This window comes from Struthio camelus, chromosome 2 (assembly GCF_040807025.1).
Source record: "Struthio camelus isolate bStrCam1 chromosome 2, bStrCam1.hap1, whole genome shotgun sequence".
Classification (NCBI taxonomy): Eukaryota; Metazoa; Chordata; class Aves; order Struthioniformes; family Struthionidae; genus Struthio; species Struthio camelus.
Window position 1 is genome coordinate 75,362,804 of NC_090943.1, and position 25,094 is coordinate 75,387,897.

Consider the following 25,094-nt stretch of genomic DNA (forward strand, 5'->3'; position numbering starts at 1 on the left):
TTTATTGCTTTACATTTTGAAGAAAGCCAGAAGCCTAACTTTAACCTGACTCAACTGAAAACTGATTTACAAGCCAGACCTATTGGTTTCTCACAGAACTGCAATGCAAAAGTCTTCCTGATGGTTTTATATATGTCCATTTCAAAGATATTTTAGTAGCAGTTAATTAACTTCATGTTGTATCTAATGGTGGTAAATTTGTATCTTTTTGGCTGTGTGGAAAATGCTTCAACATAATTGTGGATTAAAAAAAAGTTTTCTTCAAAAAAATATAAGGTTTGGGCAGAAATCTCCAAATGCTGTATATCTTATTTTTTCAACCTTGAATTTAGATACCTCTCTTGTAGGATGTTCAACACAAAGTTACAAAGATTTTTCTTCAGAAAAAATAAGAGATAGGGTATAGCTCCAGTTCTGTTGCCTACATTCTTGTACTAGTCAGGTTGTAATTATTTCCCTTAAGTGAAGGGGTCAGCCCACAACAACAGTTTTCATAGAGAAATAAAACTATAATTGCAGGTATATGAAAAGTTTTTTTTTCATTATATAGTCACTTACTTCAAAAAAGATCAGAGGGAGACTGACAGGGAAAATAAAGTAAAAATGTGTGATTTGTTTCTCTAATTTTAAAAACGTGATGTGACGTTTTAAGTTCAGTAAATGAAATGCTTGCAATTCAAAAAGGAACGGCAACAGAAGACTTAATAATATGATACAACGATATGATAATACGACACTCATTGAAGTTTGCTAGAAAGCTAGGAAAGTCAAGGCTCTAGAAACTATTCAAAGATGAACTGACTAGCAGTCAGAGATGAGAAGCCAATTACTCAATTATACAGCTGTAAATTAACTAAACAACTTCAATGAACTCTCAGCCAAACTGAATTTATAGTGTTTCAGTTGAGAACCAAATCCTTGTTTCAAAAAAAAAAAAAAAGGGGGGGGGGAGGGAGACAATGCTTTTACAACACTATTTACCCAAAAGTGAGGAGCCAGAAAGCGTCTTCCTTTAAAAAAGAGATACTATTGTAATATTTTTGTACTTTTTTTTTTTTTTTAAACAGCAGAGCCCTTACTCCCTCATTGCAAGTCACTCCAGTACAGTGACCAATAAAGTTTAGTAGGATTAAGGAATCCTGACCAATTTCAAGAAACAGAGACTTATTCCACAGTTATTTTGTTTCCACTTTATGCAGCCTGCTACTAAAAGGATGACCAAGCATCCTCATAATTTTCCCTAGCCACAATTGCCAGCTCACTCCCTTCAGCCAGCAGTAGTGTTTGTGAAATGATCCCAATGAAAATTAATTCAGTAGATAGAAGTGTTCAGCTGAATCAGACACTCTTCAGAGCTGCATTATAGCTCTTAAATCACTCACATACATCAACATAAAATATTTTGTATATACACAATTTCCATCACTCACAACATTTAAAAGGTACGCATTTCCATTGCTGAAGGAGCACCTAGCAGGACTTTTCCACCTCTAATTGTGATTCTAAGAAACATACAGAGAAAAGGCTCATATTGTTGAGGTATGCAGACAAATTGCCTACCCCAACCCGTGGCTACACTAAGATAGAAATGTAAGAAACTACAAGACATTACAGATAGCAAAGATGGAGAAGTATGTATGCAGCTGGTCAACCCTAACCAGCGGCTACACCAACAAGATGCCAAAAAAAAAAAAAAAATAGAACTGAGTAACATTATTTATATATAACAAAATAGGGGCAATAGCTTAACGAAATTACTGACCATGGTACAGATCAGTAAGGCAACTATATCATGAATACCAAAAGAGGTGCCAAAATTAGGGCCCACTAGGGCAAGAGTAAACAGGTGTGGGTTGTTTATCCGGGAGGACATGAGGGTGGCAAAGGGGCCTGACCCAGGAGGGAAAAAGGTAGGACTGTTCAAAGGTAGCTGTCAAACAGCTCCACCTTGATCACCACAGTTTAGAGTAGGACATAAACCCATCATTTCCATCATACTTATCTTTGATTTACTTCCATAGTCAGGAGGGATCTGGCATGTTTTTTTTTCCTTGGCACTAATGAGGGAATACTTAGACTGCTCTTCCTAAAATTGACAAGAAAATACCAGGAGGGTACTACCTAACAACATCATCATTATTATTTCACCTCTTCCTCACTTAATACATACATTTATTGATGTTTGAAGAAGTCCATGACAACTGTATCAGGCCCAGAGTAAGGGCTTCCTCAACTTGAGCTATAAATGGTTTCATCAGTGGTTCCAGTATAACAGGAATTCTATTCAGACACTCTTTGTAATCCATCAACAGATCCTGAAGTCTGCAACACACAGTCATGTTTAGAACGTACTTATTTCAAATATTTGAAACATAAAAGACTTTGGACACATTTTCTGCTAATAAAATCTGCAAGCTCTGAACCCATATGAAAATTAGAAACTCTTCTTAGCTTTTCCTATCTCAAACTAAGCCTCCTTTTTTCCACTCACATCAGAAACTGATTGGGGAGATAAGTACCTCCAGTAAAGTGACTGATCAGTTTGGAACAACTTTCTTTCAAGGAAAATGAGTTACAGTCTAAAATAGCAAATTGAGAACACAGTATTTGTGGTTCCCTTCTTTCTATTTCACAAGACATGGTATGAAATGACACTGCTAATATTAAAATCTAGTTCCGAACTATTTAGGACACCAAACCAGAAAGAAAAAGAGGCCAAATTCTGAACCCAGATTTACCTATGTAGCTTAGTGAAAATGACAGAGCTGTATAAACGTGAACTGGAAGCCAATGCAACTCAGAAGTCAAAGGTACATAATAAGTTCCTTACAAGAACTGCTGCAAAAAAAAGTGACAGCTGTGTTCCGTGCCAGATTAAAACAGTGCTTTTAAATATGCTCATTTTAAACACCAAACAGTGTATTGTAATAATCTATTCTTAGGGTGATTATGCTGGAAGTCGTTTTTCCCATGTAGCTTAAGCAAAAATCTACAATCTTTGACACTCCTTTTTTGCTTAGGGGGTTAGCCTGAAGCCTTTTTCACAGTAGAAAACATGTTTGGATTTTCTTTACATGGAGGCATTTTCTGTACTTATTTTATTTCTCTTGGATGATAAAAGTTGGGGGTGTTGCTTTTTAAAGGACTGTAGCACACACAGTTTGTCTTGCACATTAGAAATTTTAGATTAGTCTCTCCTGAAATACTCCACAGATAATTACTGAAAATGTGGTATCATAACAGTAAAAGACTAAAAGCTTTAACAATAGAAAAAGGGAAGGAGTTTGAATTCAATTGCTTAGTAAACTCTTTGGACTTGGTCCATTTTTGTACACTCCTATTTAAAAACAACACTCCTCACTAAAGATGACTCTTTAAAGACATATCATCCTCAATTAGAGTTGGAGAGTTACAGAATTAATAATCAGCATCCCTGAGAACTCAAAAGAACTGTTCCAGCACAGAATTAGATATCCCTGATATCTCCTAGTGTTTCAAGAGGCAGAAAAGAATTCTTTAAAATTAGCAAAAATTATTTCAGATTTTCAGCATAAAAAGAAAATGCTATCTATTACAAACTATTGATTTAGTACAAATATTTGGGTTGTGCCTTAATCAAATGGTAAATTCCAGCTTGTTTTTCTAATTGCATTTTGATGCTAACTGCAGTCATTTGAAGTGCCAACCCAATGTTACAGTGTGCAGATGCATTAGCAGTACCACTTATGAAGCAGCTGTCATAGTAGCAGAAAAAAGCATACTGACATTTTCTAGTAGCAAGATGTTTCTGGAAATGGGAAGAACTGCATGTGAACAACATTACTAGGGAAGTAAAGGGGAAAGCAATTAAATTGCAATTAAACTCCATCAGAGAGAAAAATTCTAACAAATAAAAACAATATACAATAGGGACTAAAAGCTAAGAAAATTTGCAGATGAGAATCAAATCCAAAAAGTGCTCACTTACGCCATTTGATGTCTTTTAATCCGGTCTTCATCTGCACACAAACAAAGGACAACATCTGGAACTTCAAAATGCATTTTTTTCAGGTATTTTGCTTCATAAAGTACTTCCAGGACCACTGGATCCAAGTTTACAAATAATTCCTTCATGTAGCAGTACAGGGAAAAAAAAACAGAAAGAAAATCAGGTGGTAGCTTGGTGGTTACATGCAGTGTGACACATCTGGAAGACATAGCAAGATATAGAGGATTAGCCAAGAGTCTACATCCATGTTTAGATTCCTACACAGATATTTAGGCTCTTGTACAAATAGCTGGCTTTTCCAAAGTAATAATCAACCAATAGCTCCCACTGATTTCAATTTCCTGTGACTCGGCATACCCTCATCATTTGGTGGCTGTGACTTCCTAAGTCTAATTCTAGTTTTACAGAAGACCCTCTATGAGAGTTAGTTTCCTTCTCATCTCAGTTTCTTCATCTGTAGACTGAGGAGGAAAGTTGTGAAGGTTCATCTCTGCTCATTTCCTGCAACATAAAATGCTATCAAGATGCTAAATAAACTTATAAATTCGGTTCTAGCCCTCCATTATGAAATCATTAATTCAAAAAATGCCACATTTTAACTCTAACTTCTCTGTAGTATAGTAGAGAAAAGTACCTGTAAAATAGTTGTAAAATGGCAAGAATTCATCTTGGTGAGCAATTACAAAATTGAATTAATGAATGACTTGCAATATACTCAACACGTGATATTGACCAGTACAGAAAAGATCATGATCTAATTAAAAATTCATTTTCTTGAATAAAATTTTGAGTAACAGAAAATAAAACATGGAGCAATATGCAAAAAGATGTAGATAAGTCAACAACAGATTTATATTTGCTGGGTACTGCCTTATATGCTTTGAATGAGGCTGGAGACTTATGAAGAAAAGACATGATTAATCTGTATCCTAACATATAAAAAAAAAGAAAATTATACATTTACACAGATTAAAGTACTTCATTTTTCAACCTGAAAAAGATTATTTTAAGGTTGTGTTTGTCTGTCCATTATGACTAAAGTATCACAGGTAACGATAACATAAAGAATAAATCCCATTTACCTTGGTTTCTGGATGTCTGAATAGTAAAGAAGCACAAAGAGCATTTCTAGCTTGGTCAGCAAACCTACACCACGCTCTGTGATAAAGAAGTTCAAATTCCAATAGAACTGCAGCCATTTTGTTGTAGCTCTTAACAACCTTTTTCATCTCTAGTGTCTGCAAATCACACACACACACACAAAACCTTTAATCAGTTCTGACACAGCCTAACATAGTAAAATGGCATTCATTAGGACATTCCTCACCACTATTAGGAAAACAACACAAATACAGAGCTTTAAGCTGTACTATTTTGGAGATAAGACAAAGAAACACAAAGATATTTAAGAATTCAGTTATTAAAAGTACTCTATTACTACTCTCTTTTTATTAAAAAACCACTCTAAGGAACGAAACTCTTAGGACTTTTTTCTCCCAATCTTGTATTCAACTGTTTTCTCATTGAGGAAGCTGTTAAAATGACATTCTTTCATGAAGTGTACCTAGTAGTTGAGGTTAAATATCTCAGTCCTCCTTGTTATAGGATGTAGCAGACAGAAGGCTCTAAGGTTAGGTATATGGTCAGAAATGCTGTGATCAGGAGTAATATGATTCAAGTCCCAGCAGGGACAAAAGAACTGGCCTAAGTCGCCAGCTTAATGTCTCAAGAAAAAGAGCTGTCTTGAGTCCCAGAATAATAATGCTACAAAAAAAAAATCCAAAACAAAACAAAAAACCCCACAACCTTGGAGCCTTGTTAGTCACGTACTAACATCTGTTCAAGTCATCAGAAAAGTGAACTTCAGAATATAAAAATAAATGTGCCTGTTAATAACATGCTTTAGAGCTTAGCATAAAGCGTCCTCGGCTAATTTCCAACCTTCAGAAGAGCGCTTTTCTTTTTAAGGAATTTCATTGGATTGTCAATTTTTCTGTATAACTGCTGAGCCCACATAATCTTCCCTGTTACCTAAAACAGAGAAGACATGAGGTTACAATTCCATGAACTTAAAAACAGACAAAGAGCAAAGTATTTTCTCCTCTCTCCTTTATTTCATTCTTACTGGTGGTATATTACGTGGTACAGGTGGATTTTCTTTTTGCTTCTGGTAGAGTTTTTGAACAAAGTCTAAGTCTCGGCTGTATTGATGAAGGACAATGCTATACTTCTCATTAAGATCAATATGATTTCCCGCTATTTCTTCAAGCTTCATCAGAAGTCCCAGCATCTGTTCAGTCTAAAGAGAACGATGGAACATTTACTGCAGAAGATGCTAATGGTTCAGAAAGTCGTTATTCATTAACTGTTTTTTTTTCTTTTAATTTATACCAAATTATGTTCTAAGAAACACAGAAAAATCCATCCAGATAAGTCATGGAATTTATTCACCTTTAGTATTTTGTCTCATGTAGCCTGTATTTACCTCAACGCAGCGTGAACTAACCAAAATGCCACCAGACTACATTGGAGCAACAGTTAATTTTTTTTGGACTCTCAAATTATCACTTTTTTTCTGTAAATAGATGCAGCAGAGAAACACCTACATCTCTACTCCTGCTTAATTAACACGTCATTTCACAATCACGGCCTGAATGAATGAACTGTGCTGACATCAAGGTAACAGCTAGCAGAATTGATTTCATTACTCCTTCCAGTCTGATAGGAATAACTGAGGAAAAGCAACAGGAAGAATATGTGAATAAGCTCCTGGACAATATAGTTTAAACTCTGAGTACAACGACACCCCCCCTTTCCCCCCCGGATTTAAATCTAATAGTGGTTCTTTAAAGTCGTCATTAACATTTACAGCATTCATCCTATAATGAAGAAATACTAGGAAAAAAAAGTCATTTGGATTCAGTTTTTGTAATAGATAGTTCTAGACGTTATTCAGACAAACATCTCTCCCATGGGTTTTTCTTTTGTTTTTTTGTTTCCATAAGGAATTACATAATCATCATTCTTTTTAGTTTAAAAGAAAAAAGCCAACTTCCTGACGAATCTGTTCTTTCCTGCAGCATGGAGAGGTGAACAAGAAAGACTTGAAGAAATTGAAACTCTGCATCAAACTCACCTGTTCTTACTAGCATTATATATATTATTATTATAATATAGTGCATACATAACACAGGCAATATGTGGAAGCCCTAATGTTTTATGTTTGGTTAGGCAATGAACTGAAAGCTTCCCCCTGCACTTTCAACTCCTCTTCCACTTCTACACTAACATATGAAGACAAAGGCTTTATCGCTTTGATTTTTCCAGTAATGGGATATTGGGCTGCAGTATAAGAACTGTTGAACTCCCCCCTCAGAATGGGAACACAATTTAATTATCTGTAATAGTACTACTCCAGAACTTGGAATCTGTGTAAACACATTATTTGTTTCCTTTCACTAGGCTCAAGAAAAGGATGTTGTATGCCTCACAAAACCTTTAATTTGTTTTTGCTTTTGTTTTGTTTTGTTTTTTAAAGAAAACCTTAAATCCCTAATTTTCAAGAGGGAAGTTAGGGAACAGCAATCAGAATTAAGGCCACAGTAGTGAACATTACTCATGGACTACAAGTGCAAAGTACAGAGCAAAGGAAAGGAAACACTGAAAGAGAGCAGCAGAGTAAGAGGGAAACAGCAAGTCAGTGAAGAAAGTGACAAAATACTGGCCATAGAAATAGGAGAGTTAGAGACATAGAGAAGGACTATCCTAGAATATCAGTGGCCTGCGGGGAAAGGTATGGGGAATGCTTGGAGGAAGAAAGGAAATAAACTGGAAAAAAAATAGGGCTATAAAATTGGTAAGGAAGGACAGAACATGAAACTGGCATCAAATAAGCAACAACGTTAGCTTCCAGCATTTTTGTAGGCTACTTTTAGAACATTTGTAATAGGCTGACATTATCTCAGACAGCGACCAGCACAGCACAGAACGCTGGTAGTAAGAGAGGATTTTCTACTCAGTGTTTCTGAATACCTCAACAAGGGTTTTTCATTTGCAGAATACTTACAGTTACAGTCTTCTCAAACCAGGAATCTACAAATTCTTGTATGGACTGGTACAATGCTGCAATTTGGCTCTTAAATTCAAGGTAATCTTTTTCAAACTAGAAAAGGGTAAAAAACGAACAATGTCTATGCTGCTGCATTCATTTCATGCAAAATTCTTCCCCTAAAATTTTTGGGGAATTTCCTTTATGTCCCAGTAAATTTGTTCAGCAGTGAATAAAGAGAGCAGGGAAAACACCACTAACAAACGCATTTATACTATAAGCAAAGCAAACAAACAAACAAACAGTGTTAGGTTATGTGATGAAAGGCTCATCTCCACAGACACAAAAGGGTACAGAGGAAAAAAGACAAACAGAAGAAATCTAATAACCTAATTAGAGAGAACAGAGCACTCTGATCCAGCAGCTCACAGGGCACCAGGCTCAGTCCATTGTCTGGGTGTTAAATTTAGAGGTTACTGCCTACTGGATATGAGACTCATTAGAGGATGCAGGGGAAGAGCATCTTGGGATTGTACAAGACTTATTATGGGATTGTTAGAGGAAGAAACAAAAACAGGGATCAAGGTGGTTTGGAGAGGAACATGCATGGGAAAACAGAAGGATAAGAGTATTAAAGGAGACTATTCCATGTAAACAGGTTGCTGGTCAGTATGCTTATCTGGCCATACCACGCACCTGATCAGCACAATCTGTCCTGCCTCCTTACTACTCTCTATTTCTATTTTCCTGGGTGATAGGGCTCTCTCTTCCATTGTGCATGTGTGTGTATGGAGGTGTAAGTGTCAGCAGTTGCAGTGGGGACCATGAGTCATAGGGGCCTGTGCACCTGTGATGCCAGCAACTGGAGAGACCAGAGTGTACGGATGTCTAAGTCCCAGCAAATGGAGTAGAGATTACAGGTCATCTGGGCCCATATGTCTGTGCTGCCAGCAACTAGAGAGACTGGAGCGCATGCATACTGTGTGGGTGTGCACGTCAGTGTGAAACGGCTACAGAACATCAAGCTGGACAAGCCAGTGAGTAGGCCTGGGAGCCAAGCGTTGGAGCAGTGTAAGTCTGGCCCAGATACAGAAGGGACCTGAGTGGTTTGAGAGTTGGCTACTGAAGGGATCAGGAGGGCCAGGCCAACTACTGGAGAGACCGTGAAATTTGGGGGCCATAGATCTGGACTAACTACAAGAGAGACCTGTTTCCATGTGTGTGTGTCTGCATGAAGCAACTGGATGAGCAGGGGATCCAGAGGCTGGCTATCGTGTACACTGATTGCCTAAGGTCAGTTACTGAGGAGACCCATAATGCTTGTGTGTGTGTGTGTGTCTGTGTGTGTGTACATGTATAGGTCTGTATACGAGCAACTGCAGTGGGGCTGAGAGCCTCAGGGCCTTGTGAGTCCAAGTGCCAACAACTGAGGAGACCAAGGGCCAGCTACTGGATAGACTATGTGTCTAAGACCAGCTACTGAAGGAATCCATAGTGAGTGGGTGAGTGTGCAGGTGTATTTTAATTTTTTTCTCCCCCTCCCTTGCACCCCCCCCCCAGATTTTCATCCTGATCGGCGGCCAGAGAGGGGAGCAGGATGAGACCATTGATGCTGTTTGTGACTGCATGAGTGCTTTGTTTTCTGTGTTAATCTGTATAGCTGTATATGCATATATGTATAGTGTGTACATATGCACATGTGCCTATTGGGAATACATGCTTGCTACTGACTGGACTTGTGGACATGGAACTGGTGCAGCCTCATCTCTGTTGGGTTAGCAGATTTGGCAACTCCTAACACAAATTACTTTGCCTATTTATCTATAATAATTTTTCTTAAACATCCAAAAAGCTGAGGACCTACAACAGGAGTTAAATGCAAACTTCCTTGCTCACTCTACAAACTTTGGGTAGACAGTCCATAAAAATATTTTGCTTCAACCATTACATGTAGAAAAGCCAAGCAACTTTTAAACATTTCCAAATTCCAGCTAACAATAAAATATTCTCTTTCAGAAAAGAACGACACAGCAAGTATTACAGATATGTAAACCAATATCCATTCAGAAGAAAGCCAAAGGTGCTCTGGGCCTAAACGATTAAAGAGAAATTCCTGACAGTTGCAAGCTACAGTTCAGAAAGGCAGGAGAAAACAACATTCCTTACACTTTTATTGTTAGGATATCAATCCAGTAAAGCAAGCAGGCTACAGATCAAAAAAGCAGCTCAATTCCAGGATACATACAGGATGTACTTAATCACGAGCCTGAAGCACCTGAGAAGTCACTTTAGTCTGGCATCATTCATTTCTGCCTCTAAAATGGTCATCTAGGTGCTTATACTACTACATTGAGAAACACTGCATCTTGAAAGTAGATCAACCAAATTTAATGCCTCAACCTCTCTGAATTAGTTCTCTATCTGCAGTTCAAAATTTATGCATTTCAAAACAAACAAGTTAAGAAAAATTGTTTGTACCATTACCTATCATACAAAACCTGGTTTATCAAAAATTAACAATACTAAATTAAAATGAAATAAAAAACAAATTTAGCTAAATAATTTCAAGTTGTTAGATATTAATGTATTATTAATATATTAATGTATTAGAATTATAATAGAATTATAACAGAATACTACATGCATTGTTATTAAATTTAATTCTTTTTTCACATTGCCAGTGAAAAGCATAGGATTAAGAAGGGACTGATCTACAGACAAGTGCTGAATGTATGTACCTCTTGTTTTCTGTGATCCAGAACATCATACTTTTTTGATTTGGTGTTTGCAGCAATGCTCTGGTAATGAGCACTGATCTCTTCAATACCTTCTATTTTTATATGCTGGAACTCTAAAAGGCTTTCCATAATACTGCTCATCTCTGAAATCTTCTCCAAACGTTTACAGAATGTATCAAATTTTCCAAATATATAGTTTTCACTAATGATAAAGCAACAGGGGTATTGTTATACAAATAGAAATATTTGTAACAATTTTTTTCTATGACCCACATATATTCTACCAAAATAGCTACCAAGTTTCATATTATTAAAAAAAAAAAAAGCTGTAACAATTACTAATCAAGTAAAAACCCCTTTAAAATAGTGGATACAATGCAAGTAACGTTTAATTCATTTTCAGGCCTTTACTGTGCTTCATAGGAGTTATTCTTTTAAACAAGACATCTGAAAGGAGATAAAATGACAATGCACAATGCTAAGATGTGCTCCATGCTTTAAATGTCAGAATAGGTGAAACTCTCATTGGCATTGTGATTAAAAACTCAGTTCAAACTAAATTCAACTGGAGTTTTTCCACTTATATTGGTGACTCTTGGATTTGTTGAGATTGCATACTGTACATAAAAATATATGTAACAATGCATAAATTCCCCTGAAATAACGCATTCTGGCAAAAACCTGTCCCTGGTTTCTTCCTGAACAAAAAAATCTCTGCAAGAGCATGTTCTGATTATCATAAATGTTACATTTTAATTGAGTATTTAACTTTTCCAGTAGCCAGTAGATACGATGATATCTTATTTATAAATTGCATAAATGAACACTATTCAATACTAGTATGAATTATTTACCTGAAATCAAATTGCCTGTCAGTTAGATTTTCTTTTAGATTCTTCCTGATTCTCTGAAAGGATGCTTGATACTGTTCATTGAGGAAAATGCATTGTTGTATCCTCTTTAGCAGTTCTTGCCTGAGGAGAAAAGCACAGAAGATGAAAAAATCATCCTAGCAAACTGTAGAAAAATATAAATAAAAATAGAACAGTTCAGTCACATAGGTAACTTTGCAAAATAAGAACATGGAATTATACTCACATCAAAAGCATTCCAAATATGAGAACTGCATTGAAAGTTTTTATTTTAAGTTTGTTATATAGAGATATATATATATATGTTTTTAAGTTTGTTAGGTTTAGGTTTTACTATACTCAAACCAAAACTTTCACAGCAGAACCCAGAACAGAATTACACTCTGTACCTATATAGCATTCTCCACAGAACACTCATAGAAAATAAGTCTGAGCCCCATTCCACCAACCCACATACCTCCGTCAAAAAAAGACTTCAATCAAATTGTAATTATGCTCCTGGCATATTATCTATCACCTTCCTCAAAATAACTTTACTATCCATTGCAAAATATGCAAGACAGCAAAACTCTCAGAGTTTCTCCAGTCCATCTTCAGGGTTTCTTTCTGAAGCACCTCAGCTAACAGTTCTAACTGCCCAAGTGTGTTTCGGTCCAAAAAAGCCACTGGGACAAAACATCAGTGTTGTATCCTGATATACTTGCATTTCAATAACCATTTTTGTCATAATACATAGCAAGTCTAGCTCTGCAGAATGCTTAATTTTACATAAAATACCATGAGTAGCCAAAGCTTCAAATTAAAATGGGAACTTGTGCCTGATAGGATCAGGGGCTACTTAAATTTAGCTTCATAGCTGCTTTAATGACTAACCTATGATTTTATTTCTAGCGTTAACAAAAGAAGCTGAAATTGTAAAAATCCATCACCTGTCCAGGTCCCAGATTTTTGAAACACCTTCACTTAAATATGCCTTGCATGTTTTAATCAGCTGATTAGTGATTTTAAGAAGAAGAGATGTCATACACTGTGACGTGTTGTAGTATGGTGACGTACAGTAAATCATACAGGCAGTATTCATTAAGCTGGGTATGTGCTCCATCATTGTTACCTACAACACAAAACATAAGAAAGTTCACAATTCAAATTTCCTGAAAACTAATGCAATGTCGAATGTGACAGCTCTGGAAATATATTTGTCAATGGATAAACATTTTTTGGTTGTAACACCCTGTTCTTGTAGACATCTCACTATGAATTGGACCATGCAATTTACCTGTGAGGACACTATGTCCAATAGAAAAACTGGTGAATGGGCAACCAATGAATGAATAGGTCTTCTTCCAGATGGGGATTTTCCAGGGGAAAAGTAGAGGCTGGACTCCCTTTTGGCCACTGCCTCCAGTATGCGTAGGTGCTGTATTCTGCTATGTGAAGAAATATGCTATCTAAGGAAAAGAAATAATAAACTGCTACAAAAAAGGAGGCCCATTGGAGGAAGGACAAGAAGAGGCGAGTTGATTTTTTCTCCTTTCCCTGGAGCTGTATGGAGGAGAAACGTGGAAGTGGGAGGAAAGACAACAACGATCTTTATCCTACTGAGGACATTAGGAACGTAGAGTTCTGCACCCCAGAGGAAGATGCCAGAAAAATGCATGCAAGCCAGATGTACTGAGAACCCAGAACAGGAGATAGTGCCTGCCCTAGAACCGAGTAAAAATGTATGTTATCTAAAAGTCAAGCTCAATATAGCAGAATGGTGAATATTTACAGAAGAAAAGCAACAGACAACAGCACACTGAATTCAGAGTTGAACTTTGACCAAATATTCAGAAAATGAGTAAGGAGCTGGATTATGTAAAAAGCCTCCAAACCACATAAGCTCAGACAGCTTTGCTAGTCTCCCATCTTCAAAATTCATGCTCTCACTTTAGAAATGAAATCCATGACCCAAATGGTTATGAAAATAAATATTAAAACTTGAACCAGGACTAAAACAAGTAGGTGCTACCTGCTACTTGTTGCATCTATAAAAGAAGGGTAAGCTCCCCAAATTCATCTCAACTAGATGTGGACTCTGAACACTTAAAATAATTTTATGAAGCTTGCATTAAAATAATCACGAGTAACTGCTAACTGAAGCACATCCTCAGGAAGAGGTACCACATGTAAACCTCAAAAAGACAATTCAGGCTGTCATCCAGTTTGGCAGGGGGTTAGGAAAATACCTTTTGCATATTCTTCCCATGCCCTTCAATTATCATCTGGAAAGACAGCTGCCTCCTACACAAAAAGTAATATCATTTCTGGCATATTTAAAATTTGCATGCTCAATTCACTAGCGCCATAGAAGTTAAACTATTCATTAATCATTAAGCATTAAAGTTAAATACTAAAAGGAGAAATATCTTTCTTCTCGGCAGCAAAAGCCTTTTTCCATTTTTTCTTTTCTGAATTTCATATTAAGTGCTTTTTTTAAAAATATTACTTACAGGTGAAGCTTTGCCAAGTGGACCAAAGAACTTTTCCAATGTATATAAATATCTTACATTGTCTTTAGCTTCATTGGCAGCAGTTGTTATATTACCATCCTGAAGGGGAAAAAAGCATAATAGAATTAATAATGTTAACATTTATTCAACAGGTTTCCTGCACTTCTGCAATGCATACTAACACAAGACTATGATTTGCTCTAGAAAACATTTTCCTCATAGAAGTTTTCTCAAATAAGCTATTTCTTCTTTACAAAAGACAACTGCTCTCATGTGCAAAACTTGTTAAGATCTTCCTGGCAATCAGCAGGTTTGTTTGTGATTTAGAGGAAGACCTCACTCAGCCCCCCAAAATTTTCCCTTCCTGATAGAAGCACTGTAGCACGGTTTTGCTAACCTGACTTATGATTGTAGAATGGTTCCTGCTACAGTTCTTGTTACATGACCATATATGTACGACTTTTCTTAATTACCAGTTCTATAGTGCTTGGATAAGATCCCTGAAATATATCACAGTGTTCCCATCTCAGATGTCATTTCTTAATAAATATTCATCAGGGCAAATCAGTTCCCTAGTGTTGCCCGTACATCTTTTTATCTATGAAAAGTGAAACTATCATGTATTTAGCAAGCAATTCCATATGAAGAAAGGAATCTAGTTCATCATCCCTATCTTGTACTGACTCTGTACAGATAGTATCAGCCAAATCTCACTCATTATAAAAGCCTGTAAATACATTAAGCACAAAGCCAAAAACCTATGTTCAAAGTTCAAAGATGACACTTTTCCTAGTTTATTTTCAAAAGGGTAGAATATCTTTGTAAGTGCTAGAGGATCTATGTTCTGGTATTTTTGAGGGTCAGATGGCCTGTACACGGCTGACAGCTTATTTTTTTCAGCCTGCCTACAATTTTCACTGCAGAGTTAGATTACAGATATCTATGTGTCTGAAGTAGCTGTTATATTACAAGCCAGTTGTCAATAATTCCACAAGCAATATGATAAGCTTTCAGACATCTGTACAGTTGGCCTCTATAGGGTACAGCTGGAAAGACAGAATAATGTTTTATTGATGCATTGCTTTACTTTTACACAACCATTTCACCCACTATGTTTAACAAAGAGATAAGTTATAGAGACACTGATTCTTTCTTCCTAGTCATGTGTTTAACTTCAAATCAAGATCATTGGTGTGATATGCTTCAATAAAGGGAGAATAAATCACAGTATGTAAACAGCACAAACACGCCAATTGATTTTAGCATTGTGTTCACTTCCATGTGTGTGACAAATATAGTACTGTATTTCATTCATTTAGAACAATTTTTATTAAAAAAGAGTAATTACCAGCTCTTTCCACTGCTTTAATGTCTTTGATCTCGCTGCCTGAAGAATACTTAGAACTTTCTTTACTCTTGGACTCTTTATCTCTTCTAAAAGGCTTTGAAGAGAGAAACAGATTTGAATCTCCGTTTAAAATGAAAGTTTGCATTTATTAAAAAAAAAAAAAAAAGCTTTCTTTAGATTGTGAGACATGACGCAGGGATTTAACCTGTCAAATGATGCCATTCTTGACTTCCAGTGTTCCAGCTCTGCAGATGGACCGATGTCATCAGCTTCTTTTCTCATTTGTTCACTTTCCGCTAAAACTTGTCCAATCTGTTTGATCCAGACCATTAACAGCTCTTCAAGTTTCTCAGTGACCTCTGTGTTACTGCCTTCAAAATCATAAAACAAGGCAGTCTCATAAGGACCAAGAAATAAATACAGATTTTAAATTACATTGATGTGGTTTTGGGACAATAAAGTTTCAGAGGTTCAACAAATTCATTAACTACGATAGGTATATTTTTCTATTTGCAGGTGATAAGTAAAGGCTTACTTCCTCGCATTTCTCTGTCATTGCAGCCTATTTGACATTAAAAGCTATAAAAGATAGCATTACTAGGAATCACAAAAAATATCTAATGTCTTTTAGATTGCCCTAGCAGATGAAAGAGTCTAGTTCACTTGCTGCATTATATTTAGGAGTCATGTGGACCTTGTACTGCCAAAGGAAGTCTAAAGAACTTGTTTAGCAATATAACATTATTGCCTCCTCCTAAGAGCCATCAGTTCGTCTCTGGAAGCTGTTCTGCCATAGGCTCACGAAGGGCTGAGAGGAATTGGAGAAGTATGGACTGGTTTGGCATTATTTCACTCTGAAATACCCAGTGGTGATAAGAAACGGTGGAAAGCTATTGTCCAAAGAGGCATGATCAGTTAATGCCCACTCTTGTACTTACGTTCTTTGGACTCACAGCCCTCAAAACCAGACTTAAGCTTGCATAAAACTGCACCAGTATCAGGGAAATCAAAGAGTGTATCTGCTAGTGGGTGATCCCAGCAAACTAGGAGGAACACAGGCTGATGCATACAGCATATGGTAAGGAACTACATAAGACTTTAAGATTTATGAATTGAATGATGTGCAAATGATTGATGATTTTATGATTACACAGTCATTAACCTAACATTATACTCTCCTTCCAAGTATAAGGAGAAAAACATATATCGCTCAAGGAAGATGAATAAATTCTTCCATGCAAATCTTTTCTAACGACATAATATTCATTTACCTATAAGCAGCATCATCTGTGTTTGCTTTGCTGTAGCAATTACTCACCTGCAGTTATACAGTCAGATGGGTTTTGTAAATTGCTGACATAAACGTCAATATCCACTTTTGCGAGCTGAATTTTGTCTTCTAAATTCTGTCTTGATGATAACAGAGTACTCACAAATTTATCCACAGAACTGAGAAAGTCTTGTATCTGTCTGTTCTTCAAGCCTTCTTTCATAGCTCCCCAGTGCTGATTATTTTATGATTTATGCACAAAAATATGTTAAGGGAGGGTCACACTATTTTTTTTAAACAAAATGTATATTATTCTTGCATTGGAAACATCTCACTCATGGAAGGATATACAGATTTATCAGCACAACCCTGAAAACATACTCTTCAGTACTATAGCACAAGTACTTGTAAGATGGAACTGACGTATTTATTCTTTTAGATGAGAAGAGACAAATAAGCATGTGGCTCTCAAGAAGTAAAATCGTTCCCCTGCTCTCTCGCATTGCCCTGACACCGAATTGTTGTCCTTTCTTTTCAGTCTGACTTGGCTCCCTCTGAACAGAGGGAACAGATTCTGATCTGCTTTCCTGCTCCTGAGATAGAGAAGATGGTAGCGTATCATAACAGTGCATGACACCATCATTCTCGATAAACATTGAGCCTCATTAAATTTCCCAACTCTGGGCATATATTTCTAGTGTCAATAGAACCAACTGTGATGCCTTGCAAGTGCCATAAAGGCTGTTCACACCTATCGTACACTGTGAAAAACTGAATCATAGACTGAGCTTTTGTACAGCCTAAAGACTTGGAACTTCTTTCAATCCAGGCTTAATCTAGTTTCAGTTAAATTAACGACAGCTCTCCCTTAGTATGGCTGCTATGGTGCTTTCTTGCTTTACCATGAGCACTATGATTGGTGCTATTTCTTGAAAATCAATAATAAACATATGAATTTCAAACACTTAAATACAAATTGCATGACTTTTAAACGCCTATATTAGACTTGTGTCTTTTTTATCCTCTGTTTTATGTTCATCTGATTCACAAAGAGGACTGCAGCAGCCTCTTGCCTTAATTCAAATGTTATTGTGAAAAAAGACTACTTAATTAATTACCTGTTGGGAGTTAAGTGCTGGTATCATGACTTGAGACAAGAAAAATTCCAGGCCCTGAAGGATATTTCCATCAGTACAATCAAATATGCCAAAATTCACTTCCTTGGGGAAGAAACAAATGTTAGCAGAGTACATGTAAACTTGTGCAACATTATTAATTATAAGGGAAATTCAGACACGTGGAAGACAAGAATACACAGTCCATAACTACCCGTGTTCCTTGGGGAGAAACATCTTACCAGTTATTTCTCTCATCTATTGAATTTGGACCTGGACTAGTGCTGGACTGAAAACTGTGAGATAAGACTTGCCTTTCTGTTTGAGCCATCAGAAAAGTCTGTTCTATATTGTAGCTTTATTCCAGCAACCAATTAAGATTAACCGCTTGACATGCTAATCTTAAAACAATTACATGTTTACACTTCTGTTTTACACAAACAGTTTCCATCTATCATAAGTGTCTAAAAAAGGGCTGCACAGTTCCCTCCAGTTCACTGTTCATGTGAAGCAACAAGCAGTGAATTGCAGAAAGGGGTGGTTGGGAAAGATAATACTGGTAGGTGGAATTTTACTGCAGAATTGCAAGCATAAACTGGAAAAAGAAACTGAGGGACTGAATCCTTTCCCACTGCTATTCACTTATGAATAGGTTGGCTGTTCTGTTACTGGCATTTTGTATAGGTTGTACAGGTATAGGTTCAGATGAATGTATAGGTTCAGAATATGGGACATGTGTTTTCTATGACCCACACTGGCTAGCCATTAAGGCTCTCGGTGTAACAAGCAAAGAGGGAGTCTCATTCAGAACTTGTCAACTGCATAAACATACACTTATTCTTCCTTCATCATAATGAGAACTTCACTGATCTGGAAGAAAATGTACGGAGTTCTACTCTTGGAAGCTTCCACTCCAAACTTTTTCCTGTGCAAAGATAGCAATTCCACAGTATTTTAAGAATGGCAACTACACATGAATTTTGGTAGACATTGAAATTCTTGGCTATCTTGATTATTAATTTCATCAATGGTTTTCTAGTTAGCTCCCCCCTTGGATGTGGAAAGAAGAGCATTTAAGACAATTGTTATGCATGGGTGTAATACTGTTTACTAACAGTATCAGAATATTATAATCCCCCTAGAGTACAAGAGGATAGAAAGCACTTTCTTGAAAGACAGAAGAATTACGGATGACAATCAAGGCACCATTTTTAATCTATATTGCCTGAAGTTTGGGAACCTTTTCATGCCAGAGCAAGATGTCCTGGACTGACAGTCCAGAGATATACAGTTCACATTACACAATGCTTGAAGAAGTGCTTACAAGCAAGGGTAAGTTGCTTTGCACATCTGAATGTGTTCCCCAAGGAGGCAACACTCACATGGTTGTTACAAGGAAAAACCCCCCAAATGACTTCCTTCTGCAAAAGGCAGGGAAGCAAAATACGGGAGGGAAAGGACAAAAAGGGAAAGACCAAAGGAACTGACTCCTATTTTCCCCCTTCAGATGCTTATTAGCATCAGTTGCTCCCATATGACAGAGATGTTTGCCTTTGTTGGGGGTGAGGGGAAGGATCAGAGTCTTTTTCCAACTGCTGCTACACGGCTGTTCCAGACAAAACAAAATATGCCAAACCAGTGTGACCCAGAGTTCCACACCTCATCAGTGTCAGGACTGGCTGACTGAACAGCAGGACTTGTTTTACCTTCTACAGCATCTGTAAATATATATTGCCTCAGGAATGAAGTTTGATGTCATTTAAATGACAGCCCTGCCAAATGGAGGGCTGAGAGGGAGGGAAGGAGAACCACAGACAGAAGGCACGAAGGCAGTTAACTGGAGGCACTGACCAACCTCTTGGACAGATATCCAATTGAAGCCATGCAGCGGGACTGATAGGAAGCAAGAAGAAACCTACAAATTACTTTTGCACTCCTGCATCAGGTAATTGTAAAAACGTTGTTATAAAGTAAACGCCTGACAGAAACTGAAGCGGTAACTTCCACAACAGTAGGTGGAGAAGAGACATAGCTGCAACTTTGGCCTTCTTAAGTGGAATGCATTAACCTTTAGTGATGGATAAGGAGAAAATATGTATAGCATAAAGAGTACACCAATATTTTGGAGAATACGATTTCTGGTTCATTATATTTTTTTTTAATGTCTATTGTTAGATGTTAACATCTGGATACTCTTTGTAAAAAAAACTATTGCAAGTATTTCCCAAGAACGTATCCCTTAAAGACAGAAAAGGCTGTTATGGTATTTTTCTTAGACACAACTAAGGTTATTGGGGTGAGAAAAATCTTTAGTTTCAAGGATGTTCTTTATTTTAAAATGTTTAAAAGGTATAGTTATATAAACGTTATATTTCTATAATTTGGTTTCATTCACTAAAAGAAAACTCCTGGTTTAGGTCTTTATTCGCTACTTCCATTAAAATTTACATTTTTTCCCTAAGGAATTAATAATGGATTTTTATTAGTTTAAGTTTTGTTTTAGTAATAATGCAGATAACTACTCATAATTATTGGAGCATTACTTTACCATAAATATTTATTGATATAGGAAAGAACTTTTATCAAACACACAACCAGACATTTTCATGAAAACACTCCCCACTTTTTTTTTGACTCCAGTGGAACTAGTTGTGTGAATAAGTGAATATTAAGAATACTGTAAACACTACATGATTTTTGCCTGACCTGGGAGACATTTGATGTAGTTATCACTTTCTCTGATGTCTTTAGGAAGAACGCACAAGTTCCTGTCAAGCTCTGTAAAAAGGACAAAATAACTACAGTTAAAAAGAATGCACATGTACAGCAAAAGTAATTTACATAATGATTTGCTAAAGTACTGAAGAAGAAACTGAAAAAATTAATTACTCAGAAAGTAGCAAGTTGTTTGTACAATATTCAAATATTTGTCTCCCTAAATCAAACACTCATATCCAGCTGACATCAGAACATCAGAAATGCCTTTCTGGGACAGACCAACGGTCCATCCAGCCCAGCACCCCAACTCCGACAACTGCAAAAGAAGTTGCAATTTAGGGAGAGCTTGCGACCTTGGCCACTTTCCATGCTCCATTCCTCAGGTATTCCTCCATCACTTATAGTAGTTGTATGAGAGTTGTTACATGATACCTCCCTGTTTAGCCATTTTAGTATCCATTTATGGACCTGTCATCCGTGAACTTGTCTAACCTCTTTCTGAATCTATTGACATTAATTCAATGAAGAAAACTGAAGATATATTCAGCTTTCAAGCATTTAAACCACTTTTCACAGATATTTAGACCAGAAGGGATCATTTTAGAATGATTTCTTAACCGCCCCTTTTTTTTTTTTTTAAAAAAGGAACTAAAAGATTACTCAAAACTTCTAATCCAAATGCTTCAAGTGTTTAATGCGTATTTTCATCTTTTTGATCAATTGAAGCAATGGAAATTGAAGCAATGGAAAACTTTCAAATCAGCATTGCAAACAATACTTATTTTTAAGCTATTAAATCCATTTATAACTCAAAACCAATTCCAACCGATCCAATTTTCAAATTGTACAAAGCAACAGATAGTACAGTTAACAGCACTGCATACAACTCAATTGTATAATTTAATCTGTACTTTGTGTTCTTTATTATGTATTTTATTTAATTAATTTCACATGACAGCATTGTGCTAGGTACTGTGGGCACATGCAGGTAGAGTAGTATAAAATCTCATTTTCCAACAGAAAATAAATTGATTTTCTGAAGAAAAAACAATTTTGAAAAAATGTTCTTTTTTTTCCAGAAGGCTCAAATGGAAACTTGATACCACTGACATTTAAAATCTAATTTTGTTCAAGCTGGTTAGAAATCAAAAAGAAATAAGCAGTTTTTCATTTTCAACTTTTTGCATTTCATTTCTCTTGCTTTATCATTGCCACAGTCAACAGATGGAAAATTTTTAGGCTTTCAGTTTGCAATCCTGACATAGACCCCATTGTTGAAAGTATGCTTTACAAATGGAAAGTTTCATCCATATTTTACAACTACTCCTGGATTCTTCCACTCATGCTAAGTAATGGCAATACTGGACAGTAATGTTACCACACTTTACAGTTCTTCAGACAATTCCCTTATGCCCTAAGAAATAACAGTATATGTTTTGTATTATTTTGCCAAGTACTGTCTGACCTGCAGCAGTTCATTGCAAATAAAAGCTTCATGCACTCACTTTAACTTTTTAAAAAGCTCCAACACAGAATGCTGTAGCATATCTCCTCAGTAATGGCACTATTAAAGGTGCATCAAGCCTGTTTTTGATTTTGTAAACCAGTTTCCCATTTAAAAAAAAAAAAAAAAATCAAGAAAAGTTCAAGGTCTGGGATCTCTCGCTTACTATACTCTGCAGCATGCTCACAGAAAAGATTGTCAGCCAGGCTCATATTAATTTTTCAAGCAGTCACACTCTAGCATCATACTCCTCTAACAAAATAGAAACCTCTATTCCGAGGCAAAGTTCATCTGTGCAAAAGAGCAAACTTTCCTAGGGGAAGGAAGTCTTGAGACAGTGGAACAAACCTCATTTCTTCTCTGAAAATAAGAAAGAATTCTTCAGCTATGTCTTTTTTAAAACATAAAAATGTGTTAATATAAGCACGTAAATATAAATAAGCATATAAACACATATAAATGTGTTAATATATTTTTTGAAAAAAAGAAATTAAGATATCTCCGTGCCTTATTCAAAAGAAAATACTATATAGTATGCACAATTGCCCCTAAAAAAAGACATAAAGAAAAGGAATAGGAAATCTTCATGACTGCACTGAATACACTGCTGAATAATACAATAAGAAGGCTAGTTTAAGAACTAAAATAGAGGAATTATTAAAAGCATTTTGGAGTAATATGCACTATGAAAGGAAATACTGCAGAGCTCCACTTTTAAACTAGAAATGCACAAGCACTGGAAAACATTTGAATATCTAATGTTAACAAAAGCATCAGGACAGGCAATATTGTTAACAATGGTTTATTTCACTTACTCTTCCCCCAGACAGAGAAATCTATTAATCACCACTTCTTTCCAGATCACATTTACTGGAGAATTCTACCCTCAGCTCAAGAAATGGAAAAAACCCGTTAGAAACGCTAGCATTATGAGAACATGGACTAAATACTTAAATATCCATCTGAGAACTATAAAAAGCTACTTTAACTCTGCAAAACTGTTAGGTTTTTTCAATATTTTAATTTCCAAGTGTCATCTAATGAATTTTTCAATCATACCTCAGTAGAACCCATGGTAATGAATAACAACTTCTGAGGGAAACTGCTGGTTGACCCATCTGATCCCAGTGAAGCATTCGACTTTTGCTAGCAATTAAGATTATGAATAAGAGGTTAATAAAATAATAACTATTATTGTACAGATACCTCAGCCTATTTGAATTCAAATCAGCTAGTAATCTCCAGGTAGGAATCGTGAGTTTAGCTTTATCTGGAGAACAAGCTTTGTATGACTCCCACAGTTCCCCATAAGCAGTTTCATATTTCTGTTCTTTCAGAAAAACAATGCAGGAAAAAAAAATCAGAAAAATATAAGAAACTTAAATCTGAAATATTTCCTAGAGCAACTTCTTCCATGAAAACCATCTAGATGATTGGATCTCACAGAAAGAATAATGTACTTGGTCTGCAAAGTCATAATGGAATTGGGAACTGGACTCACAGGGAAATCTGCAATGTACATCCTGCTAACAATGCAAATTACTTTAGTTTTATACCTATATCTTTAATCACAGTAAAAAAACTCAATTAAGATTCTCTGAATTTTGCAATAGTCATGTAATTAAAGGAGATATGCAACTTTGTTTTTGCAGAAGACAAAATAACTGCATTTGTATTTATGTAATGTATGTAATGTATATGTAATAACAGAAACATACCTGCAATACATCTTGGTAAAAGAAGAGTAATTTTTTAAGGCCGCTAGGGGCAAAGAATTCTTCTATAAGTTGAAACTAAAAACAAAATTACAATGGTAGTTTATTGTAAAGTAGTTTCAAAAGACTCAGATTTTCAGAAAGATATTTAATAAATAGTAATTACAGATTACCTTGTCATCAGAAATTATGGCCTCCTCCACTTGCTGCTCATTTAAGCCTATCCCATCCGCTAATCTTGATATCAAATACTTGTATCTTTCATCTAACTGAGTTCTTCTCTCCTCTTTGAGGACTTTGACTTGCTTGGCTAGTTCTTTCCTAGCTTCACTGGAAAGCACAATGCTTTTCTTGCTGGTTGGCTAGAAGATAAAAGTTTGTTAGATGAGAGATATTTTTGCCATAGCTATTTTATATTACATTTAAGGATTGCATTTTATGTAGTTGATCTTTAAGCTGGTTTCATAAATTACTTAAATGGGGAACAAAAAATTACATCTAAGGAATGCAGAGGAAAACATAATTGAAAAACTAACTTGTAAGGCCAAAATTACTTCTCAGTATAAAGCCAGTACAACAGTAATTTCAGAGCAGGGCCTCAGGATTAGATGTCAATCTAGGCCCAAGTTCACAATACAAATTTACCTCTATAATGGCTCTAACTAAATCTCAGCTTTGGGAATCCAGCTTCCAAATTTCTAAAAGTCCATATGCATGGCTGAGCAAGGAACTCCTGGCAAAACTCCAACAGAAGAAGGAAGCGTACAGAAGGTGGAAAAGGGGACAGGCCACTTGGGAGGAATACAGGGACGTTGTCAGAGCGTTCAGGGATGCGATGAGGAAGGCTAAGGCCCAGTTGGAATTAAATCTGGCAAGGGATGTCAAGGACAACAAGAAGGGGCTCTTCAAATACATCAGTAGCAAAAGGAAGACTAGTGAAAACGTGGGTCTGCTGCTGAATGGGGTGGGTGCCCTGGTGACGAACGATACAGAGAAGGCAGAGTTATTGAATGCCGCCTTTGCTTTAGTCTTCACTGCTAAGGCCAGTCCTCAGGAATTCCAGACCCTGGGGACAAGAGAGGAAGTCTGGAGAAAGGAAGACTCTCCCTTGGTCGAGGAGGATTGGGTTAGAGGTCATTTGTACAAACTTTGTGCTGAAGGAGCTGGCGGATGTTGTGGCTAGGCCACTCTCCATCTTGGAAAGGTCCTGGAGATCAGGAGAGGTGCCTGAGGACTGGAAGAAAGCCAGTGTCACTCCAGTCTTCCAAAAGGGTGAGAAGGAGGAG

General features: G+C 36.5%; 1 protein-coding gene across 1 annotated transcript in view; it reads right to left on the reverse strand.

The window, feature by feature from the left end:
* Positions 1–25,094, reverse strand: part of LOC104149032 (dynein axonemal heavy chain 5) — a 179,022-nt gene that overhangs the window by 148,836 nt on the left and 5,092 nt on the right. The window contains exons 4-21 of the mRNA XM_068936316.1: positions 23,982–24,170; positions 23,812–23,886; positions 23,153–23,239; positions 20,578–20,649; positions 17,875–17,976; positions 16,805–16,991; positions 15,692–15,857; positions 15,487–15,580; positions 14,139–14,237; positions 12,576–12,757; positions 11,629–11,748; positions 10,775–10,976; positions 8,055–8,150; positions 6,114–6,287; positions 5,930–6,019; positions 5,071–5,226; positions 3,968–4,107; positions 2,171–2,322 (exon numbers count right to left, since the gene is read on the reverse strand). Of these exons, the coding sequence (XP_068792417.1) occupies positions 2,171–2,322; positions 3,968–4,107; positions 5,071–5,226; positions 5,930–6,019; positions 6,114–6,287; positions 8,055–8,150; positions 10,775–10,976; positions 11,629–11,748; positions 12,576–12,757; positions 14,139–14,237; positions 15,487–15,580; positions 15,692–15,857; positions 16,805–16,991; positions 17,875–17,976; positions 20,578–20,649; positions 23,153–23,239; positions 23,812–23,886; positions 23,982–24,170 (2,383 nt within the window). The remainder of the gene's footprint in view (positions 1–2,170; positions 2,323–3,967; positions 4,108–5,070; positions 5,227–5,929; positions 6,020–6,113; positions 6,288–8,054; positions 8,151–10,774; positions 10,977–11,628; positions 11,749–12,575; positions 12,758–14,138; positions 14,238–15,486; positions 15,581–15,691; positions 15,858–16,804; positions 16,992–17,874; positions 17,977–20,577; positions 20,650–23,152; positions 23,240–23,811; positions 23,887–23,981; positions 24,171–25,094) is intronic.